Source organism: Miniopterus natalensis, chromosome 17 (genome assembly GCF_054644295.1).
Source record: "Miniopterus natalensis isolate mMinNat1 chromosome 17, mMinNat1.hap1, whole genome shotgun sequence".
Lineage (NCBI taxonomy): Eukaryota > Metazoa > Chordata > Mammalia > Chiroptera > Miniopteridae > Miniopterus > Miniopterus natalensis.
In genome coordinates, this window is record NC_142097.1 from 32,211,151 (window position 1) to 32,235,119 (window position 23,969).

The 23,969-nt window shown below is 51.7% G+C and overlaps 1 protein-coding gene across 2 annotated transcripts; it reads right to left on the bottom strand.

Annotated features, from left to right (window-relative positions):
- SEPTIN4 (septin 4) lies at positions 1 to 22,741 on the bottom strand. Of its 2 annotated transcripts, XM_016210655.2 has the most exons (14): positions 21,193 to 22,741; positions 20,491 to 20,535; positions 19,251 to 19,258; positions 6,278 to 6,571; positions 5,827 to 5,920; positions 5,302 to 5,388; positions 4,677 to 4,800; positions 1,847 to 1,981; positions 1,616 to 1,733; positions 1,425 to 1,526; positions 1,129 to 1,225; positions 873 to 1,035; positions 606 to 705; positions 1 to 333 (listed from the first exon to the last, which is right to left on the bottom strand). In XM_016210655.2, exons 1-14 carry the CDS (start codon positions 22,739 to 22,741, stop codon positions 274 to 276), a joined length of 2,976 nt encoding a protein of 991 aa, XP_016066141.2. In that variant the 3' UTR covers positions 1 to 273. The 2 variants fall into 2 exon arrangements, with proteins under 2 accessions (XP_016066141.2, XP_087682359.1); XM_087826233.1 differs by lacking the exons at positions 19,251 to 19,258; positions 20,491 to 20,535; positions 21,193 to 22,741 and adding an exon at positions 8,659 to 8,834.
- Positions 22,742 to 23,969: the final 1,228 nt, after the last annotated feature.

Genomic DNA, 23,969 nt, shown 5'->3' on the forward strand with positions numbered 1-23,969 from the left:
AGAAGCCATAAACCAGCACCCTCATCCGGCAGCCTTTCAAAACTGAGTCCTAGGATCTTCTTGGTTCCCAGGAGGTGGTAAAGATACAGACAGTGACACCAGAAGCCACCTATATATTTGTTAAACTTTATTTCCTCTGAGTCTCTGGGAGGCAGCAGGGATGTAAGGCGAAGTGGCAGTAGCTGCAGGGGCCTGAGCAGAGCTGGTGCTGGGAGGGGCTGGCATAGGCAAGACAAAGGGGAGGAGATTTAAATATCCAGGGCTGACAGCCAGCTAATGGGTCTCCTTCATCTGTCTTTGGATTTTGTACAGCATCTCCTGCATCCGCCGCAGCTGGAACAGGCACATGCATCAAAATAGGTACTTTCAGAGAGTCCTATAGTGTTAGGGAAGTATCCCCAAGCTCTAATCCCTTGAGCCAGGGTCTTGGTAGCCCTGGGGTATGTTGGAGACCCTGGGTAGAACCACTAATTATCCAGCCCAGGACTAAGATATGCACCAGGGCCAGGGATCTTCCTATTCCCAAACCAAGGGACACTAAGGTTTATGATCAAGCAGGGGAATTCCCAGGCTGTCAACCCCTACCACCCCATACCCCTTCTCACCTCCTCATCTTTCTCTCGGATCAGCCTTTCAGTTTCTTGATCTGTCCCTGGTGGGACAGCAGGGATGGGGAAGTCGGTACCACTCTCTCGAGTCAGTTTGCTGAGGGAAAGGGGAAAGGAGGGCTGGTAAGGCTAAGGGGACCCCAACACCTGCTTGGATCGAGCCCAGGGTCTGTAGAAGAAAAAGGAAGGGCTCAAGGGCTCCGTCTCACCCAAGGCTGTGCTTGGGATCCCCCCTGCCAGCTCTGCCCTGGCTTTTGACCATACTTGCGATTCCGTTCTTTCACCACCAGGCGGGTCATGCTCTGGATACACTGTGCCCGGTAGTTCTCATAGTGTGTCTCCCGTGTCACATCCTTCAAGTCCTGCATGTGAGTACGCACCAGCATTGTCCTCAGCTTCACAAAGTCGCAGTGCCCTGGGTTTTCCACTGCATAGCAAGGCTAGGGGTCAGCCAGGGACGTGGGTAGGGTAGAGTCACTGAGGGCAAGGAGGTACCCCAATCAAAAGTTCAGGGCTTTACCTTCCACGATGCCCCAAGGGTAGAGACGACCCCTGACTCGTCGCCCTCTGGCCTCTACCACAGTGTTGCTACCAATGACAGCAAATGGGATGCTTTCCTGGAAGAAGTTTGGGGTGTCTGTCAACACGCCCCCTTCTCACCTGTTCCTTTTTATCCACATCTTCATCTTCTCTGCTTCACTCTAGGAAACCAGGGGCCTCTCCCACCCCACACAGCCCATCCTCATACAGAATGCTACTTCTTTCTTCTGCCCAAAAGAAACAAGATGGGAAAGGGATGCCCTGGGGTGGCCCCACCTTTAGGGCTTGGTCCTGTAATTTGAAGTCCTCGTCCTCATCAGAGTCACAGTCTGGGAACTGGTAGACCTTGATTCCAAAGTGCTCTATCTCCTCCCGAATCTGGCAAACACATGAGGGGCCCACAGTTCTGGGGACCCCATCCTTTCCAGAAGCCCGCCTACTCCCCTCCCCGCACCAGCTTCCCTCACTTTGCGTTTCTTGCGCTCCACTTCAGGAGGTGTCAGTGTGTCCGCCTTAGCCAAGATAGGCACGATGTTGACCCGCTGATGCAGGGCCCTCATGAATTCAACATCCAATGGCCGGAGCCTGGGGAACAGGAATCTGTGACCACCTGCTTGTGGCAGCCCTGCCCCTGGTGCTCTTGGCCTGTTCCCTTGGCAGCACCCGGTGGTGTCAGGAGCCTCAGGCTCGGACCATACCCGTGGCCGAAGGGTGAGATGAAGTAGAGGCAGCAGTGCACCCTGTTGTCTTGGATGTTCTTGCGGTTCAGGCCACTCTCATCTCGGAAATACTGCTCAAACTGCTGGTCGATGTATTCTGCCACAGGCTTCCAGCTGGGGCAGGGACAGACAAGCAGAGAAACTGTGGGAGTGGGGGCTGCCTAGTGAGCTTTGGGACTACAGAGTAGCCCCCGCCCTGAGCAGTGTTTTCAAGACTTTGTTATTCCCTGGCTTGCTGCACTACATCTTCAGGAAGGTACCTGGTGGGACGTGGGTGCATCTCACATGTCCTGATACAAAACCAGACTAAGCACACAGGCGGGGTTCAATAATACTAGTTTGATGGGAGACAAAGAGCTCAGGTGACCAAACAAAGCAATAAGAATAGCAAGGTGCCTGCAGGTGAACACCAATTGGGGGAAGCCAAGGCAGCCCTAAGTCAGGTTCACGGTCCAGCCTTGGAGCCTTTGTTCATATGGTTCCACCCTCTTCTCCACCCCTTCAAACCCACTCCATCCTTCAAGGCCATATCCAAGAACCAACTCTTCCATCAAGTCTCCTTTGACTGCACCAATGCACACTCTCCCCTTCTCTATACCACACAGTGAGATAGATGATAGACAGAGATAGATGATAGATAGATGATAGATAGATGATAGATAGATAGATAGATAGATAGATAGATAGATAGATAGATAGATAGATAGATAGATAGATGATAGATAGATAGATGATAGATAGATAGATAGATGATAGATAGATAGATAGATAGATAGATAGATAGATAGATAGATAGATAGATAGATAGATGATAGATAGATAGATGATAGATGAGAGATGATAGAAAGGAAATCAGGGTCTTGAATATATATGATTATTTATAGAGTATATATATATATAATCTCACAGTGTGGTAAAGATGAATTTATATATCTGTATCTATCTTGAATATATATATATATATATATATCTTGGATATATAGATATAGATATATAGATTCAAGACCCTCAATTTTCAAGTCCTTAGTTGAATCCTCACTGATCAGTGCCCTGATCAGTGGACATTCTGAGCATCATCACTCTCATTTTATATATGAAGGAACTAAATCCAGAGCAGCTAAGAGATTTAATCCAGATCATTATGGCCAGGAAATTCTCTACCCAACCGTGTCCCTGACCTTCTGATTCTCAGCTCAGTGTGTTTATCACTACACTGCCTGATCCATTAACTAATTTGTTACCCAACTAACACTCATATTAGAGAACTATTGCTCCCCACTCCCCTACTCCCACTGCCACTAGACTGTACGCCTCTCAGGGACAAGGATCATTCAAACTTGTTCTGCATCCCTTAAAGTGTCCAACACAGGCTAGACACCTAGTATATGTTCAATAAACTCCTGCTGGTTGACTAAATGAATATATGAGGAGGCACAGTAAACTGTGAGGTGCCAGGCAAATACAATATTATTATTATGGACAGTAAAAGGAGCTAAGTAGATTGAGAGTAAAGGAGGGGATGATACAGTGGGAACCAGGAGCTGGCTGAAGCAAGAGTTTCAGGGAAAGGCCAGTTTACTGAGACACATTCCTAGAGCAGGAAGGGTAGTGATGACATGGAGGCCACCTCAATCCATCAGGAATATTTGTGGAGACCACAAAACATGTACTAGCACAGTGCTGCAGCAAGAATGTAAGAAATGACCCTTCCCTCAAGGCTCAGACTATGAAACTGAAGATAAACCAGAGTGCTGAGCCAAAAGTCACATGCTGCAAGGATAAAGCATGTGATGATGGTCCAGAGCACAGAAAGGTCTGTAAGGGTCTGATTAGTTTGTGAGGCAATTATCCAGAGTCAGCTGCATGGGCTGTGGGGTCAACAGCAAGGGACCCCACATTTTAATTTTGCCCTGGTCTGCAATTATCATCTTAAAATCCATGGGTGTGATGTAAATGGCACTTTACAGCTTCTAATGCACATTCCCATGCATCATTCTAGGTGATTTTCAGGTCAGCTGGGTGAGGTGAAAAGGGCCAGTATTTTCCAATTGAAGAAACAGGAATGCAGTCATTTGGTCAAGATCGAGCAGTTCCTAAATGCTGAGTCAAAATTTGAACTCTCAGTCTAGAGGTCCTGGCACTACCCTAACTTCTTTATCAAAGGCACCACCCTTTCTCCTGTCTTTATCATCTATGCGTCTCCTCATCTACGTACTTAGGTCTGACCATTATCCCTCCAGTTGCTGGAAAAAAAACCCCAAAAAACCCAGGGATGATGTGGGTGGGGGGCAGTGTAGCAAAGCCACCCTTTCTTTTGGCAGGTAGCCTAGAGTGTGCCTGGAGTTTAAACAAAATTCCACTTTCTTCCCTTTGTCTCTTCTTTCTCTCCTTCCATTTACTCCTCCCTCCATTTACTTCACCCCTTAATAGCACTTGGTTGTGGCCCCTAGAATGTTGCTGTGAAAGGAAAGGAAGGAAGGAGGGTGACATTTACTGAGCACTTACTACATGTCAGGCCCTATTCTACATGTTTTGACATGTGTTTGATTGTTTGAAGCTCTTCTTTCTTATCTTGTGTCCTCACCCCCATTATAGAATTACAGGTCAGAGTTAGAAGGAACTTTAGAGACCATCTATTTCAATCCTTCCCTCTCACTTTTCAGAGACAGCTTCCAGTAAGGAGCAGTGGCCACGAACATCTTCCTCCTGACAAATTTGAATATGTCTTTGCCTATGTGTGCACCTGGGTGTGTGTACGGAATGGGTGGTAGGTGGGGAGGCAGCTGGGGTTGTGCCTGGTCAGACATACCACTCTGTGTTGTTGACTGCATCCCCAAAACCTGGCGTGTCCACAATGGTGAGCCGCAGCTTCACGCCCTTCTCCTCTATGTCCACTGCATGCTTAGTGATCTCCACGGTTTGCATGATCCGCTCTAGAGAAGGGGGAAACTGAGGCCAGGGCAAGAGCAAGGCCCTTCCCTGTCAGAACAAACTGCCCACCCTAACCAGCCTGGCTGCCCAGACTGCCTTGTCCACACTGCCCCCCTTCCTACCCCGAGGCTGCCTGGGGGCCTGTTCTCTGGGAACCAGCAAGGAGCACATTTCCCAACACAGGAAATGCCGGTGGCTGTTGGCTCTGGCCCCAGCCTCTCGTTGCTCTCTGCTCTTTTCTTGGATTCCTGGAATCCTTTTGGAGGTCAGAGACTCACTCAAAGGGCAGGATTCTGGTCCCTGCCCTGCCTCAGCACCCAAATCTTTAGGGAGCTGGCTGGTGGGCTGCCAGGCTAGATAGGCCTAAAGAGAGATGCTGTCAGTGTGTCTAGAAGCCATGGTTTCCTGCGTACTGGGGAAGGTCCCATCCCCCAGACTCAAGTGAGTTTGTTTTCCCAAGTCAGGTCTGCCTGCCTGTCTTCATGCTCCCCAGCTTTCCCTACCTTCAGCACTGAGGAGTTTCCGGTCCTTGTAGAGATCAGTGAGGAAGAGGCTATTGACAAGAGTGGATTTCCCCAGGCCAGACTCTCCTGATAGGGGAGAGAGCACAGAATTACCAAATCAGAAGATGAGATCTATAGCCAAGAGGCAACCCCACTAGACAAAGGTGTGAGGGGAGCTTCTTCTTATCTAATTGGGAAGAGACCAACCAAACCATAGCATTTTAGAGCTGGAAGGAAACAGAGAAAACAGCTTGTCCAGCCTTCTCATTTGAAGGAGGTCCAGAGAAGGTAAGAGATCACCCAAGGTCCCCCAGAAAAAGGCAAATACAAGAAACCTACTGGTCAAGTGTTCTTTGTACCACTTTATCCCGCACACAATTTCAGGCACCCATGGCTCCTAGCTACTTTGCAAAAAGGGATCGCTGCTAGCTTTCTCCTTCGCTCCCCATACTCCCTCCCCAGGTACATACCGTCCCTACCTGAAGCACCCCAGCCCAGGTCAGCCCAGCCCTGCCCCTGCTCTACCTGCCACCATGAGGGTGAAGTCAAAGCCTTTCTTCACGGACTTTCGGTGAACTTGATTGGGGAGAGTCGCAAAGCCCACGTACTCCTTGTCATCCTAGTGTCCAGGGAGGCAGAGTGCATCAGGGCAAGAGGCAGGAGGGGCCCCAGGACCCAACACCAGTCTTCTGCCTCCCTCCTCAGTCTCTGGCCAGCCTTAGAGGAACAGTGCCAGAGTCCACCAGCTGGACTCCTGCTCCTGCTGATAGTCAGTTTTCAATGCACATCAGGGCCCACGCACAGAGCTGGGGCCAACACAGGACAGAGAGAAGCTCCTGCTCAACATGCATGAACATGTGTGCGTGCACATACACGGGTGCATATGCACACGCACACACTCAGGCTCTCTCTGCTTCCTCCCTGGGTCTTCCTGCACCAGCCCACTGAAAAGGAAGGACAGGACTGGCCGCTCTACCTCAGAGGAGTCATAGGGATCAAGCCTGCCCCATGGGCTGCGGGGCCGGGCTGAGGGGCTGAGAGGGGCTGAGGCAGAGAAGCACTGCTGACTGTCAGAGGGCTGGGGCCACAAGGGGGTTCTGAACTCCGGGTCATCCTGGTAGAGGTCTGGGGCCTGGGGCCTTGGCTCCGGAACTTGGGGCCTTGACACCCAGGTCTTGGCCTCTGGTTGGTGGCTGCACTGGTTTCCTGGGAAATCCTTCACGAACTTGTTCAGTTCTGCATCATCCGTGTCCTCCAGGAAGCGCTTGATCTGGGGGGTGGGGGTGGGGTAGGTGGGTAGGTGGCAGGAAGGGAAGAATGAAGGAGGAAGACAGGAGAAGGCAAGAGGAAAGTGCTTGTGGTTAGAGGGCAAAGAAACTGCACTAGCAGCCAAGGCAGAGGAAGTGCTCACCATCCCTCCCTCACCTGCTCACACACAGGTCCAAAATGCCAGGAGAGGTCCCAGCGTCCAGGAGTAGCCCTGGGCAGCCCCAAAGCCTAGCAACTGCCTTTGGGAACTGAGTGGCTTCAGTCCTGATGCCCCTCTCAACAGGGTGCTGGTTGAGGCTGCCCTTCCTGGGGGTCTGGCCAAGCCTGAGGCCAGGGATTCCCCCAAAGGCCAGAAAGTCAGACTGAATAAGGGGGAGCAGACAGAGGCATCAGAGCTGAGAGGAAAATGTGGCTCAGGATTCAAGGAGAGTGCCCAGAGTCAGAGGGGGCAGGGGCAAGAGGGCAGGAGGGAGGGGAGAGGGGACCTGCCAGCTATATATCAAGAACCAGCAGGGGGCTCCATGCCTCCTGCCACTGCAGGTCAGGGAGCTCTGGGACTGCTGTGCAGACTCTATTGGGCATGCTCACTGCCCTGAGCTCAGTACAGCTGACCTGACTCCCTCTTATTCCAGACAATGAGCCACACCAGAGCCTGAGCCCGGGCCCCAGGGGAGAAGGGTAAACCTGTCAATGAATGCTGTGTCTGGATGGAAGGGATCTGGGAGGGACCAGAGGATGTAGGATGGGAGGACATCAGCCTCTGGAGCTGCTGACAGCCCCCAACTGTGAGGGACGCATAAGGGGAAGCACCCCTCAGTTGCCCCTTGCCCCCTCTGCCTGGATCTGGGCTTACCCAGCAATGCAGGAGGGCATCTGTCCTGAACTGGGAACCACAGGGGTCGTAGACAGAGAATGGCTGGCTCCTCTGTAGAGACCAGTTCCACCCTATCTCCAGCTTGGAAGAGAGGCCGATCCCCTCACTCTCACCCTCAGCTCTAGACCCAAAAGCTTCCTCTCTCTCTTGGGGGCAGCACCCTTTGTGGGGTGCCTGGCAGTGCTGGGCTCAGCTCTGCCTCACAATAGCCACGTGCTACCCCCAGACAATGGACAAGGGCCGGCATCAGAGGCTAACTCAGCCTCTGGGGATGGCCAAGCCAGCAGGGGTTACCCTGGACCACTGTGGAGTCCCAGCCAGGGTCAGGGGAGCTAAGATGGCCACAGTCTTCCTGCAGGTCCCCGTTTTACAGATGGAAAAACTGCAAAGGGGGACATGCATAATGCCAGGTTAATGCCAGGGGGAAGGGATTGAGAGGGAGGCTAGGGGGAAAAGTCCCCTTAGAGCTGTCACCTCTTAAGTCCCCATACTTGCTTATAGACAAATCTACAGGGCTTGCCCAAATGGGGGAGGAAAGAGGCCCTTTAGACTGAAACTGGAACCAGCATGTGGGGGCTTAGGGACCAGAAGAGGCTGTGCTGAGGCAAGCCTGACCTTATAGGCTTTCTTGTCCATATTATTTGTAGGGTCTAGTGGAGTGACAACACATCCCAGTTTATGTTTGTTGTCCAATGATTAATTGCGCCCCTTTCCACTCTCAAAATGTCCCAGCTTAGACAATGAATTATATGGCAATAGAGAAGGGATGGGGCTGGCGGGTAGCAGGTCTTGTTTTCTGGTAGCTAGATAGTCTGGGGAATTCCAGGAAATCCTGTCCCCTGTACAACCCCACAGTGGCCCAGCAGTTGGTCTGGGCGTCGGGGGAAGGGTGGGAGAGGACTGTGGTCCAACTGGCTTCCCCAGGGGTGCTGAGCAGGGAAGGGAGAGGGAAGGCGCGGATGGAGACCCCCACCCCACACCTCCAGCAGAGCCACCAGGAATCCAGCACCGTTCTCCCTCCAGCCCTGGCTGCTTGTCAACAGGGAGGGGCCCACAAGGGCTCTAGGAAAGGAGTCAGGACACCAGGGTCCTCACCTCCCTTCTGTCCTTCCCCACCCCCAACTGTCAATGACTAAATATCATTTTTTGACTTTTCCAGCCAAGGCAGGGGGAAGACAGGTCAGGTCCACCCATCTCCCAGAGCAGCACCTTACCCCAGCTTCAGTCCTGTCCTCAGGGACAGAACTTCCTTGACATCCCATTGAACGATCCATGTCCCACGCTTCAGACTCCCTGTCAGCAAGCTCTAGGTCTAAGTTTATCTCTCAGGCAAAGTTCCTCACACACAGAAACAGCCTGGTCTTGATGCTCTTGTTGTAATCCCGAGTCCTGGCTTGCTCCTTTCCCTTTCTATTTGACCCCCCTGTCTCTGTCAGGGGCCAAAAAAGCCTGTGGAATGTCCTTCCCCACCCCCTCCTCCTCCCCTTCCCTTGGCTCCCACCCTCCAAGGACAGCTCAGCTGCAGCAGGATCACTCGGTTTCTCTGCAGTTCCCTCCTCCTCTGATTGGCTGCCCCATGACGCCTGCCCGCTGCCTACCCGGGTGGGCACAACACCAGCCTTCCAAGTCTGTCTGCAGCACAGGTTCTTGATCTGTTTGGCCTCTCCCGTTAACCCCCAAGGACACCGAGACCTGTTAGAGGGTCGTGAGCTATCCCCAAGGTGATCTGGCCCATCTGTCCATGGGGCTGGCTACCCAGGAGACTCCACTCCCAAAAGGATTCCAGTCTCTCTCTTTCACTTTAACTTTAAGCAGTGCTCAAGTAGGGTGGGATGTCCTACAATCCCCTGGTCATAGGTCTCAGGGAAACGGATCCAGTTTTCTTCCCAAGTGTCCCTTAATGTTTTTCCAGCAGAGAACCCCACTATCTTCAGAAATCTGCCCCTAGATTTCCCTGCGGAGAGCCACAGAGGGACTCCTCCCACCCAAGGATAGTCAAGGGGACCTGTATCACTTCCACCACTTGCAGAGTCAGTGGGAGAGCTGCTAGCAATTGGTCTCTGAGGGGCATGAGTTCAGGCAAACAGGAGGCTGGCACCCCAGTGACGAGCTTCCAATTAGGTGGGAGTCGAATTAAGGGGCCTGACTGGGAGTGTGCAGATGGAGCACTTGACTAGGAGTCAGGAGCCCAGTGTTTCTGGTTTGGCCAGAAACACCCCTTGTAATTTTTGAATAGTGTTTTAATTTCAGGGCCTTAATGTCCAATTGTGAACAGTGAACCTGAGGAGAGAAGGTACATCACAAGTCTCAGGATGGTTATTAATGTTGGCCTGTCATTCTTTTTGCATGCAGATTAAAACCCCCAGGGGTTCCTGGATTAGGGAGCTCTCCCCACTGATCTCCTTTCAAAAAGAGACCCTCACAGAGGACACTGGCTTGAAATGAACCAGTCTAAGGACTGAGCTGGCTTAAGGGCAGGGGCCTGAGGCTGAGGACTCTGGTAGTGGTGGGGTGCCTTTAATTAGAAAGGAATAGGGTGGCCTCAGCCAAATTGAAAGCACCAAGACCTCAGCTGAACTGAGCTTAGTGTGTGGCCGAAAAAGCCCCTCTTGGCCTCTACTGGGCTTGGCACTAGGGACAATCAGTGCTCCCCCAGGCTTCCATCTCTGGAACAATCCTCCTGCCCGTCCCCCTGTGGGGTGAAGGATAGAGGGAGGGATAAAGACAGGCACCACTTGGCCTCTCCCAGGAACCCCCCTTTGGGGAAAGTCACAGGGTCACCAAGACTTCCTGGCCAAGACTTGGGCCTCAGCCTGGACACAGCTTGAGAGACAAGAGCCCAAAAGGTTGGCCTTTCCAGACCCAGAAACTTCTGATTCCGTGGGGCCCAGGGAGCTCCCTTCTGGAGGTTGCCACAGCCAACATCCTGCCTCACAGGCTGGTTATGGATCTCCTCCTGCTGTAAACAGCCTGTGCCTCCCAATGCAGAGGGCAAAGGCTGGGGGGCTTCCAGACTGGGAGAAGCTGGCACTGGGCCTGACGCCCTGACACTTGGCACAGTGTGCTTGTGGTAGGCTCTGGCAACAATGGCAGGAGATGAGCTGGCCAAACATCAAAAGTTCCTACCTGGGGGCCTCCAGGGAGGCTGGCTGGGGCTACTGTTTCTCCTCCCCCTACAGGCAGGTGGCAGGAATGAGTCGTCCACCCCCACCCCCCACCCCCGCCCCCCACCACTGCAGAGGGACCAGGTTTGGAAGGGGGGTGGCATAGGATGCTGCAGAAGGGAGCTTTCCCGTGGTTCCTCTCTTACAGGCAAAGGGATATAGCTGATCCCAACGAGTAGATGGTGGACTGGGCTTCCCTTTCTCACGGGTTCCTGGGCAGAGGGCCCTGTGGGAAGGGCCCAGGTGCTGTCCCTTGCCAGGCTGTCGGAAGGAGGGCCCAAGCATCTCACCATCCCGCCACAGGAAGCAGGCACTGTTTGTGGGCCTCCTCTGTTTTCCAAAGGAAGTTGGTGCTGGCCCCTGAGCTTAGGGGAGGTGGGTGAGAAGGGGTCTCGCAGTAATAGCTGACCCAAGCAAGGGCGGGGACGCTCACCTCCGCTCATCGCTGACGCGCCCTCCCTAGCACAACATACGCTTATGAGCCGGTGCACCCCAAACCCCAGCATGGACCCACCCCTTTGTCCAAGAAGGGGATCGGGCCCGCTTCGTAGCTGCTCAGATCAGAAATAGAAACTTGGGAACGGCGATAGAGCAGTGCCTGCCTGTGACCACGGCCGGCCGGCGACAGCGCCCCACCCGGCACATCCCGAGCTGCAGCCCCACGGTCCCCGTGAGCCGCGCGGGAGTGGCAGGCCCTACGCGACCCGGCCCTGCCCGGTGCCCCAACCTCTGCCTTACCATGGCTGCAGCCCGGGCAGGGCCGGCTCTGCCTGGACAGCGCCAGAGGAACCCGCGGCCAGAGCTGCGCGCCGACCTCGCCGCGCCGCACCGCCGGCCCCTGCCACCCTCCGCCCTGAGCGTGGACCGGCGGGGGGGCGGGGCCCGGTGGCAGGGGCGGGACGAATCAGCCCCGAGGCGGGGTCTGCATCTCCGCGGAGCGGGTAGCGGCGTGAGGGCGCGAGCAGGTCAGGGGCGGCCAGCCGGGGGCGAGCCTTGCAGCCCGCGCCGGGCGCAGACAGGCGCCCAGACAATGCTGCACCTGGCTCTTCCTTACTCAGCTCCTGAAGAGCGGCCTCTTGGGGCGGCGCATCACCCTCGGGGTTGAGCCAGTCCCTAAAGAAAAAGAAAAGGTCCACCGGGCATCCCCAGGAGATGCCTTTGGAAGGAGAGGGGGGTTTGCCCCATGAGTTGGAGAGAACACATGAACTCCCCCAGAGTCCTCAAGGTTTTCAAGAAGTGCATCTATGTCCAAGTTACTGATTATCCGTAACCCCCCACATGCCTAAGGTTGAATGGCAGACATTCTCTACCTCCACCCAAGCTGTGAAGAGACAGGAGGTACCCTTTGTGCAGGACCCTAGATTAAAGATTAAAGAGGATTTGCTGCAGGAATTATCCAGGGATCATCTGCTGGAAGGGTGGAAGGGAGAGGTTGAGTGGCCTTTCCAGCTTGCCCAGCGCTGAGGAAAGCAGGGAGGGCCACAGGAGAGGCCATCCCAGGCATGCTGGGCAAGCAGGAGAGGTGCTGTGGGGACAGATGCCCCCGCAGCTTGAGGCAGTAAGAGGCTCACAGGGTCAGCAGCAGTCAGGGGGAAGAAGATGCTCAGGGGGTGGGGATTTCCTGAGCTAATACAGGTCTGAGCTGGTCAGGCTTGGATGGAAGTTTCCAGAAGCATGCCCTCCCTGACTCCTAAAAGCCCTCCCCCAGAGCAGACTGACTGGCCCCAATCCACTCTGGACAAAACTGAAGCCCATAGGCATAGTCTTCTCTATTGGTGTAAGTGCGAGAGACCTGCCTACCCTACTTCAGTATGATCTGTGATCCTATGGTCATGGCTGGGATCAGTTAAAACTCATCACAGGGTGGGAGGGGAGCCTGGGTAGACAGATGAGATCAAGCTGAGAAAACCAGGGGCTGCTATTGGAGATGGCATTGGATATTTGGCACGAGTGGGCTGCAGGATGGAAGGGGCGGTTGATGCTTAAAGAAATCAGTTCATGCAAGGAAACTTTCTACCTGGGTGACTTTGCCTCACCTCTCTGGGCCTCAGTTTTCACACCTGAAAACGAGAGGATTAAACTAGGCTAAGAGCAGCTTGGCTCCACTAAGAGGATGAGAAAGTCTCCTGCCTGGGGTAGATCAGGAGATCTGACGCTGCACTCAGGAAAGCAAAGACATAAAGGACTTTCTTTAGAAAGAAACCAAAGGCTGTTGGAAGTCTGCAGAAGCACCAGCAGTTGCTGCCGTGAGGCCCGGATGTCAAACTTGGGCTACACAAAGCCCCACTATTGAGAACTAGCTGGTAGCCACTAGTCCTCATGCACCCACACATAAGAATACCTCTTGGGCGCTGCCACCAGCAGTCTGCATGGCCTGGGCTGGGGGTGCTGGGCCCAGGGGAAAAAGGCCCCATCACAAAGCCTTGTCTTCTACAATCATAAAACATCCTTCCTTCCCCCAGTCCCAGCTGCAGTCCAAGTGTGGACACAAACACATCTCAGAAGGCTGCTCGGCTAGCTCATCCTCAGCTGCGACTGGAATCCCAGCTCTGTGCTGGCACCTGCTGCCCAAGCCCCAGAGAGCCTTGTGTGTTCTGAGGCACTTTGGAGCCAACTTGCTTTGAGGGAAGTGAGGCCCCAAGAGAGACCTGGGACCACTGAACTCATCCATAAGCCAAGAAACTTGGGGTCTTAATAGTCTTTTTGTAAGCACTGAACCACAGGCTGGATGTGAGGCATGCTGGGCAAAATAAAAAAACAGATATTGAGTCATTCTGCACGTGCAAACCCCTCAGCATTCAGGGAGCTCTGGGAGAACTTGCTCTTAAGTCCCCATGCCAGCTTTGATGATTATTGCACTGCCTGCAAGTCCCTACTCCTCCTTGGACCTCTGTTTCCCCAGTCGAAAGAGAGGACTGGACTCCCCCCAACTCCAGCTCCCACATTCTGTGTTGGTACAGGTAGGGTCTGACACCTGGTCAGAAGCAGGACTGAGATACAGCTGCCCTTGCCTGAGTCACTGACCACTGAGTTCTTTTCCCCACCTCCAGCCATCAGGTGGCCTGGCCAACCTCAGTGCCCTTTGGCTCTTAGAGCTCCAGTTTTCCCTTGAAATCTAACATCCCACCAGGCACTGATGTCCTTACCTAGAGCACAATTTCCCAGGCACTACTGGGGTAGGGTATTCAAGCCAGAGGTCTGAGGAGTGGACATTTAGCTTGGCACAGAGGGTGACTCTTCTGGGAAACTCAGACCAGCAACCACAGCTCCAGCCTGCTGTCCTGGGCTCCCTCTTCTCAGGTCAGACCAACATGTTCTCTATAGAAAATCTCTTGGCCCCCTCCACTGGATCTTTCCTGCCCACTCATCAGTGAAGGTTGTATATCACAGAGCTAAACAAGAATGCTACCCCTGGGCCAAGCTAGGGCCCAGGTTCAAAGCCAAGAATAAAGAGTGAGTACCACAGGAAATCAGAATTTCAGATCTGCATGACTAGCAAAGGCCATTTTACCTCCTAGTAGCAGAGTTTCCCTTAAGTGGTACAAGAAATAATTGTACTTCTCTTCCCCCAGAGGTGATGAGTCACTGATGACATGGTCAGAGAGCCATGGTGGGGCCAAAAGGCTATCATTGGGTTGTGTCTTTCAATGAAACCTTAGCCAGTCTGTCCAGCAAGGTCTGTGCAAAGGCAAGAAACCAAAATAACCTAAGCCCTACTCCTCTCCCTACTGCTCCTCAGTGTCCCATGATCCTGGGGCAGGTGTCAGATGTAGGTGGCAAGGCCAGGGAGCACTGTTTCCTGGCACATGCTGCATGGCTGTAGTTCTGGAGCTAGCTGGCAGGATGCTAGAAGCTAGCCAGAGGGCCCTTTCAACATCCTCTCTACAGCAGGGCAGGGCACAGGAGCTTAGGGGTGGAAGGGACTTACACACCTCCCAATGCCACCACCCACTGGAGTCTGACTCCCTTCAAGGACACACTGACCTCCCAGCCTCTGCTTGAATACCTCCTATGACCAAAAACTCACTCACTCTAACAGCTGTTCTTCCATATTTGGGCAGTGAGTTCCCAAGGTCATTATACTGAGCTGAAATTTGTCTCTCCCTTACCTTTACCTCCCCAGTGCCTTCATGCCAGAAGCTTTGCTCACTCATTTTGCTGGACTTTGTTTTGTCCTTTGATGTCCACTCCCTTACAAGTGACTCATCTGTATACTTTTCTCTCCCAAATTCACCACAAACCCCTCAAGGACAGGGAGAATGTCTTCTATTTTAACTTCTATTTACTTCTGATATCTGTCTGGATGAGTGACCAGGCCTCTGCCCCCAGGAGATGTCTGGTCAATAAGCATTGACTGAAAGGATTCATTGATCAGTTTCCTACTCTGATTTTGGAGCACAGACAAGCCTTGAGGCTCTGGGCTTCTTTGACCCATAACACGCCCTTCACTCTGGCTGCTTACCAGCTCACACCCAACTCTAAGCCTCAGAGTTCACATGCAAAGACACAGATGCTACCCCCACTAAAACCTTTCCCTTCATCAGACTTGATCTCTAAAGGTGCTGCTGAAATATTGAGAAGTTATTTTCCAGGAAAATATGGCTGCAGAAGGGCTTCTCCACCATGTCTGAATCCCTGAGGGAGGATGCTCCCTAAAATGCTCCCAGCTTTGATAAGCCAGCTCAGAGTCTCTGTTTCTTCTCAAAACAGGGAGAAAGAAGTTCTCCTCATAGGGGTGCTATGAAGGTTCACTAAGGTAACACATTTAGGATGGAATAATCACAAAAATGAGTGGCAGCTATTATCTCAGCTAACGAGAAAATTATTGATACCAAAGCAGCAACTGTCAACTCTGACCATTTCAAGTGCCTTTCCTACCAAAGACTAGGCATGTGCAAGTGTGTGTAGAGTGATGGGAGAAGAGCCTTAGACTAAAGTGACATGGGAGTGACCAATGACCATGCTGCCACCAACTGTGGGGTCAGCTTTTCCAGCTAGACATCACTTCATCTTTAGAAAGCAGGTCTTGGTTTCAGGCTCTCTGAACCAAATTCCCAAAAACAGCCGCTGTGGAGACTCCTGTAACCAAATGACTTGGCCTGTGGTGGGTGTGCCAAGGAAATTACTTTGGCTGGCCCAGTCTTCCCACCTACAATGGCAGAGCCTAAGCCTCTCTCAGGAACTGCCTCGCATTCTGTCCCCCTCCTCCAGGCCTCCATTCAGCCCCCAAGGTGCAGCTGTCCTGTGCTTCTGCCTTCATGGCAGCTGGGCCAAAGGCAGCTGAGCAGAGAAGGGTGAAGGGACATGATCATTTCTGTCACTCAGGACAGCCTTCCTCTGGCTGAGCAGCTGTAAGGGTGCTCTCAAGTATGCACTCTGCCCTCAAAAACCACACTCACCAATCTAGCCAGGCCCCCTGTTTTTCCTCTTACTTGGAAAAGAAAAAACCCACCATTTCAAACATCACGAGGCTATTCTGACAGAAAGACATAGTGTTGGAGATGGATTCCAGGCAGAGAACCTAGTAGCTTCTGGAAATACACCAGCAAGCCCAAAATGGATGTGGCAGATTCTTCCCTATGGGGACCATTCTGGGCAGAACAGAAAACGGAAGGATTCTTGCCTCAGTTCTGCCATCAAGATTGAGGAGGAGGCATAGCATTTTCCTCCTCCCAGTTTACGGGCAGAGGTAGCAATCTGCCTAGGTCTCAGGTGAAGGTAGGGCAGTACCCCTCTGCCCTGTGCTTCCAGATGCTCTTGCTGAGGCATGCCGCATCCCAGCCTGTCCTGGGGTGACCAGTTGCCCTGGTTTGCCCAGGGCTAAGGAAATTCTCAGGATGCAGCACTTTCCATGCTAGAACCAGGAAAATCCTGGGCAAACCCTGATGAGTTGTTCAACTTAGCTTGTCCCCAAAATAGCAAGACTAGGCCAGAGATCACCAGCCTCCCATCCTGCTCTGGACTTGAAAAAGGTTCCATCTGACAGGAAAAGAAGCTGCGCAGTGAGGGTCAAGCTGCTATGAAAAGCCTCCTGAGGTGCCCTGTCCCATTTTCAGCATCTCTGCTTCATTCTCTCAACAATTCCCTTTCGTCTCAACTACGAGCCTCTGTACAAAGAAAAAATGAGAGGAGTGGGAGAGATGGGTCCAGGGCTCCTTTCTGACAGCCCAAATCCTAGGATTCTGTTAACATCCCATGAATGCAGAGCCTCTCTGCTTCCTCCTAGGCTCTGGAGTTTTTCTAGGAAGTCTACACGAGCAAATCATCCCCATGGCTCAGGAGCCAACAGGAGGCTGGCTGTATCATGTCCCAGGCACCAAATGACATGTTACCCTAAAGACACTGAAGTCTGCCTTAGGTATCACCGAGACGACCTCGTCTAGTTCCTGGCCTGCTTTCCAGAGTTGGTTTCTTGCATAATTGATAGATATAGCAGAGAGTAAACCACCTTGTCCGCTGACAGCCTGAGAAGTCACATCTAAGGGTAAGTAGGTTGGGTGGCTTGAGGACACAAGATCTTGGGGCCAAGGCAGCTCCATCCCATCATGGGTGTTACAGCCCCTCCCATGAAGAGCTATTTTATTTCACAGAATCCCTCAGGGCTGTGTGAGAAGACAGCTCCTGCTGACCCCATACGGCACCCCTCAGACCTTCCTGTTGAGCTTTGGCTAGTTCTGATATAAAAAACAACAAACAAACAAAAAAACCATCAGGAATGTGTCCCTCAGTCCAGCATAACCTCCTCTGCGAAGATTCCAGCCCCTAATGTCCCAATCCAAGGATGAGAAGCATCTGTCCACCCTACCCCTTAGACAGAAGAGCCTTGAGGACCTTGGGAGGAGATTGACACAGAGAGACGGGCTGAATCATGTTCCATCCCCAGCTGCGGACCCAGAAGGGCCTACAAAGCTCAACAACAAACATGCTGCTATCCACGAGCCAGACGCCATGGCTGGGCCACCAGACAATTCCTGGCCAGGAATGGAATCTGGAACAGACTCTATAGTCAACTATTCCCAGATCAGAGAAACCAGAGGCCTTGGACACCAGCATCACAGTGTCTCCATCCTGGGATTGCCTGTGGCCCTGCAGCCTGGGGGGGCAGGCTGGGGAAGGCCTAGCTCTCTCTTTGTGAGGATAGTACCTGACCCACCTTCACACTACTCCACTTCCAGAGAGCCAGGAAGACCGGCAGGCCCAGCTGCCTACGAGTCTTCTCTTCCCAGCTTCTGGGGGAGCAGCTCTGCTACTGCACAGGGCTGGAGAGCTGCAATTATCCAGACAGGATAAGAGCTATTTTGGGAAGGAGCTGTCCTGCTGCCAAGGCATTTGACTTCCTAAACTAAAACAAGATGGGGCAGAATAGGGAGGAACTTGCTCAGTCAAAAACATCATATCCTGAAATAGAAGAAATACCCCTTCCCAAAGGTATAGATTTGCATCCAGGGGTGAGCGAGATGCTAGCTGTTAAGATACCCCCCTGGCTTTGGGAAGGAGTGGGTAGGTAACCTGACCCCATTAAATTCCCAGCTCACTCCCTCTCTCCTAAGACCTTCCAAGAGCACCTATTAAGTCTGTTGCATTTATTTGGACATCTGAACACTATTTTATATTGTTTCCTGTCCATGTCTTATCTCCTCGTCCAGATGGTAAGTTTCTCAAGGCCAAAGAAGCGTATGCTATGAGGCTTCAATGCTTTCCCCAGTAATGCCTAGCAGAGTGCCAGGCATCTGAATAAAAACTGTTTGTGGGAGGAAGGGAAGGAAGGAGGAAGGAAGGGAGAGAGAAAGGGAGGAAGAGAATGATTTACTGTTTCGCACTGAGATAATCTCTAAAAGTAGCTGCTCCCTCCCACAGCTGAGCTCCAGGAACAGGGCTGGATAAGAAGCCATGGCAGGGGGTGGCAGCCGCATTTCTGGCACCTCCTTGGCAGCTGTTCTGTTATCTGAGCTCAGGCTGTCCTGCCCCTCCCCCCACTTGTTTTTCATCTGTAGTCAACTGTCCATCCTGGGCTAACCCATGGATGAGACCCATTAGAGGCCATACTAGGCTTTGGGAAAGAAAGAGAGATGGCATGAGACAGAATGGAAGCAGGAAGAGCTTGGACTATCTTATCAAACACAGGCCAAGAACTAGAGTACTTAGAGGAACAATGAGCTATGAAATCAGGACACTGCCAAATTCAGGACATGGGGCTGCTGAGAGCAGAGTTCACCTTGTGGCTTTCTGAGGTGAGGACTCAAACAGTGTATAACCCAGAAAAGTGTCCCCTTTCTGGAGTGCCCTAGGCTGGAGAGGGGAGGGCCAATGGGGATCAATCTATGGCTTCCCAGACAGCCTTCCCACAGAGCACTTGGCAGGATTCATCATTTGCCAAAAGGTCTCCACTCTTTCTCTCCAGGGCTGCAAATTCCCCTCTGGGGAGATGCAGCAGCGGAGGAGCACAGCTTGGCACGTGGAACACAGGCTAGATTTCAGCCCCCGCTTGCCTGCTCTGCCAGGTGCCCTTGTACAGTGAAGAGCCTGCCCAACAATGGAGCAGCTCTGTTTCCCTCCACACCTGCTTCCATCAGAGAGCAAGACACAGACTTGGATACAGGGGAGCATGGGAAGACCAGAAGCAATTCCCAGGGTATTCTTACCTCCTCATCTGTCATAGGGAGAAGTAGAGGCCAGGCGTTCCCAGTGGGCAGCACATGGAAATCAGAGAGTGCCAACGGAAGGGGAAAAAGAGAATTTTACTAATGATGTGCAGTGGACTTAGGCATAACCTGGACCAAATCCCATCCTAGTGCAAGTGGCCTACCTAACAACAGCTGGCATTCACCGTGCCAGGCACCATACCATGCTAACTGTTCTACATGTCATAGCTTGGTCAGTCCTCACAGGAACCCTAAAAGAAGCCATTGTTCCCATTAACAGATAGAGAAAACTAATGATTAGAGAGGTAAACTACTTACCCAATGTCCTAGTTAGAAAATAGTGGACACAGGGCTCAAACCCAATAATATAACTCCAGAATCCATACTCTACTAAACCTCTAATTTATGGAGATTTGCTCCCTTTGTGGGGCAGGGCTGCCCTTCTCTGCTGAGGGCTCATCCTGGCTGGGATCAGATTGCATTCCCAGGGCTCTCTCTTCCCTAGGAACTTTTTCATCCAGAGCCCTGGCCTCCCTCATGCTCATGGGACTGAAGCATATTTTGGACTACAACACATGAAGCAGGGACTCCTTGCCACTAAGATTCACGTATGATTGGTCCTTACTTTCCTTCCCACTAGAGAAGTCAAGATACAAGGGGAGTCAGGGAGGGTCACAGGCCCTGAAGACACTTCTCTTAAGGACTTTAAAGTTGGCTGCAGAACCCACTGATGCCTCAAGGTGGAGGCCCAGACATCCCTGGAGATCTTGCTGGGCAGCAGCCAATAAGGACCTCCCAGGCCCTGGAATAGAGGTGTGAAGAGGGTTCTGAGGAACCAGAGAGACATGAGGAGACCCCTCAACCTGCATGACTGTGGGGTCAGCCCTGAGTTAGACAGTGAAGCAGGTAATTTGTCTTGGTGGGGTTTGTTTGTTCGTTTATCATAGGATAGGTAAGATCAGCTAAGCTGAAAGGTCATGGGCCTAAATTGCTCTTCATTCCACAAGGGCCTACTTCCCATTATAGGGAGACTCTTGAAAAGGGTTCCTAGTCCCAAAGGAATACCTAATGATGGAATTTTAGGCAAGACAAGAAGTCCCTCTGCTTTTTTAAGTCAAAACCCCAGCATGCATCACGGCCTGGTAGACCTAGCTCTGTATGTACATCAAGGCTACCCTCCCACCTGTCCTCCTGCCTCCCAAACCCCCACCAGGGACCCACAGGAAGGAAAAGCACAGACCTTTTAGCCACCAGATGACACGATTGTACATTTCCTCAGAGACATCTGAAAGTAACAGAGATTTGTGCTTTTTTTTCTCTCTGTGGGATGCATACTTCCTTCCCCCCACTCTTTAACATCTCCCTTTCTAGCTCCACATTTCTCCACCCAAAGGTGCCCTCAGCCTTTGATGCTCTCCAAGAAGGTCCTCCAGTCTAGGACAAAATGTCACATTTTCTACTCGTCCTCTCCCTTTCTCCCACCCTCTGTGCCACACTGTTAATGCCTTTCCCCTCTTGGAAGTCTTAAGTCCCAGTTCATCTATGCCCCACCTCCTCCACTTGGTTTCCAGAATATTTACCTGAGGACCGTCTTCTCCTTACTGGCCCTTACCGGCCCTCACCCCAGCTGTTCTTCATGTGCACTCTCGGGAAGCAGCTTCCCCACCCTGCAAACCACTCTCTACTACCTTCCATTGAAAGGTTAAGCATTGCCTGGAGAGTCAATGCCTGACACCTACCCAAGCATCATTGGCAATGTCATTAGCCTGGAGCTCAGATAAGCTGGCAGGGAAGGAATGGAGCAATGGGCTCAAGGATAGGTCTAGCTTTGGCACTGGCAGGAGAGCAGCTCAGAGGCCCAGAACGAAGAGGCGGCCTTCCCTGCCCATGTCCCACCTCACTAAATCAGGGTTGTACCTGGGCAGTCTGCTTCTTCACATACCCAAGAAGAAAGCACTAAACCTTTGAGTGGGTTGTTTGGAAGTGTGCTTGGGAGTCTGTGGCACTTCCCTCAATGGTGCCCAGCTTGGAGGCTCCTTTGGTAATTGTAGATGTGGTGGTGGTGTTGCTCGTGCTGGTGGTGGTGAAGGACTTGCCTTCTCTCTCTGGAACACCAGGTCCTCACAGAAAGGGCTTGAGTCCATTTCAAAAAAGGACAATGAATAGTCTACAGGAGAGGGGTATTTAGGCTCGAAATCAGGTGTTGTTGGCCGGCTTTGAGGCATTTCAACATCACGATTGAGTAAGGTCCACCATGAGCAGTCAGGCCCATACCTAGGTAAGGACCGAGGGGGTAAGGGCCGAGGAGTCAGTTCCACTTTTGCATGAGCAGAGGGATTTGGGGAGGGTCCTGGGGGCATGCAGATACTTTCTGAGGGTCCTTGGGTTCGCTGCTTATAGACAGGCTCGGGAGAGGTATACATGGAAGGTCTTTGGGCACTCTCAGATACTGCTCGAGGTGTCACACGGTAAGATGACTGTACTTCCTGTACTCCTGAGGAGATGGTGACTCTGCGGTGGGTCTCGCTGTCTCTTAGCACTGGGGACTTCATGTTGGCCTCTACTTCTGATGACATGAAGGCTTTTGGGGAGGGCCTGGTTTCGGTGTAGGCAGAATGCTTGTGGGTTGATTCAGGCTCTATACGCATAGAAACTCGGTGTCCACCGCCCACATCTTTAAGGACAGAGAGTCTGTGAGATGATTCCAAGTTCTTGTTCCTATGCAAGGCCTTGGGTTCTGTATAAATTGCGCTGCGATGACCCAATTCAGACTCTTGGCCAGGGATCCTTCTCTGGGCTGCATAGAGGCGGCTGCTGACCTGTTCTGGGCTAGAGGCTCTCCTTTGAGATTTGATCTCAGCAGCAGTCATACTCTTTCGAATGGGCTCAGTTTGGACTGCTTCATTCTTTGGGCAAACCAAGGTCCTACGAGGAACTCGGACCCCTTGTGGGTACTGGACCTTGGAGGGTGGGTCTTCTTCTTGTAAGGTTTGTTTATTGTCCTTCTGGTCTAAAAAACTCAACCGAGGAGGGGGTTTGGCATCTGGGATTAATGAGTAACGATTACTGTCACGCCCTGACTTGCTCTCACCCCTTCTTCGTGGTGATTCCTCTCTGGTGGGACTATTCTGCTTCATCTGAACAGCATAGGAAGGTGGTGTCTGAGCTTGCTGGAGCTTTCGCTGAAGAGAGGAATGGCGGTATGCTTCTGATTTTGATCGGCGATCGGTTCCTCTGGGGATGGGTGCTCCAGAGGAGCTGGGTCCTGACTGGGGGTAGCTAGTGCCAGGATAGTTTGGTGATGTATTGGGAATGATGGAATGCGCAGGTTCTGATCTTCGATGGGTCGGAGGGCTCACGGAGATTGCAGCACTTCGATGGGTTGAGGCAGCAACGGACGCTTGTCCCTGCTGAGGGTTTGTGGTAGTAATTTCAGCCCCTTTATGTGCTGAAACTGTTACCTTGGACCCAGTTTTATTTGTCTTGACCATTTGATAGATGGTGCCCTTCTGGGTAGAACCCATATTTTACCGGCTGGCTTGTATTCAGGGTCCTAATGAAGCCTGAATATTTACCCTCAGTTTTAAAAGCTGTTCTTGCACTCCCACAAAAGTGGCTGTTGTTCTAAGAGTGTCTCAAGTAGTCAGCCCCCTTAGCTACCTGCCTGGTGATGTCATAAAGGAAGGAGCTTCCTCTTAAACATCCTGGCATATAGCCACAATTCTTCAGAGAATTTCAAGCAGTAACTGCAAGGAAACTGGACTTGTCTTTGGAGTTGACACCAGCAAGGCTTTGGCTAAGTTCTCAGCAAAACCAGGATTTCCTGGTGTTTAGGAAAGGCTCCATACCCTCCTCTTACTCTCCTCAGATTCCAGGAATTCCCAGAGACTCATCCAGAAAAGGAATCAGCCTGAATATCCTCCTAAGGCAAGGCTATTCGAATCAATCACACTGCGTTAGCCCCTGTCTTAATTAGGTGCAAGGTCCAAATCTGTCCCAATTTGGTTTGGAACTGCACTGTATACAAGTCAAAAAATACAGTCCAACCTTTTCCAGGTTTTGCGGGTGGTTTGGTTGACCCTGGGGTAAAAATGCAGCATCATAAATTCTCACATGCTTGGCTCAGGAGTAAGAGTAGGATTGCAGAAGGAATCTGCAGTCATTGGTTTCGGTCATAAGTGACTACTTGTGCACCTCAGACAAGTTATTTGGCTTGCCTGAGCTGTAGTTTCATCGTCTGGAAACCACTGTCCAAAAGGTGGGTGTCACAGAATAAATGTTAGTGTCTTTTCTCACCATTCTCTTGTCTCAGCTATTTTTATCAACTGGACTCTGGCTCTTTCTTTATTTGAAGGGTGACTTTCCAACTTGGATGACCATTTTGGATAAGCGAGACACTGTCATCTTCTTCTCCCTTTCACATGCTTCTCTGTGTGTCTCTGTCTCTGTCTCTCTCTCTTTCAGACACAGACTCTACCATATCCAACATTTATTTCCCTACTGACTCTAAAGGTCATCAGTTACACAGCATGGTCAGATTCATCGTTTCTGGATCTTTAAATTCAAACTTGATAAGAGACAAAGTTGAAACTGAAACCACATGGGTTTTGTTTTTTAATCCACATCCGAGAATATTTTTTCCATTGCTTTTCAGAGAAAGTGGAAGGGAGAGAGGGAGAGAGAAATATCAATGTGAAAGAGACACATCGATTGGTTGCC

Coding starts and splice junctions, on each gene's coding strand:
- SEPTIN4 (XM_016210655.2), bottom strand. CDS start 22,741: ATGGTCAAGACAAATAAAACTGGGTCCAAGGTAACAGTTTCAGCACAT. Junction 1,734..1,846: donor ATCTCACCCTTCGGCCACGG/GTATGGTCCGAG, acceptor CCTGTTCCCCAG/GCTCCGGCCATTGGATGTTG. Junction 1,036..1,128: donor CCCTTGGGGCATCGTGGAAG/GTAAAGCCCTGA, acceptor CTTGCTATGCAG/TGGAAAACCCAGGGCACTGC.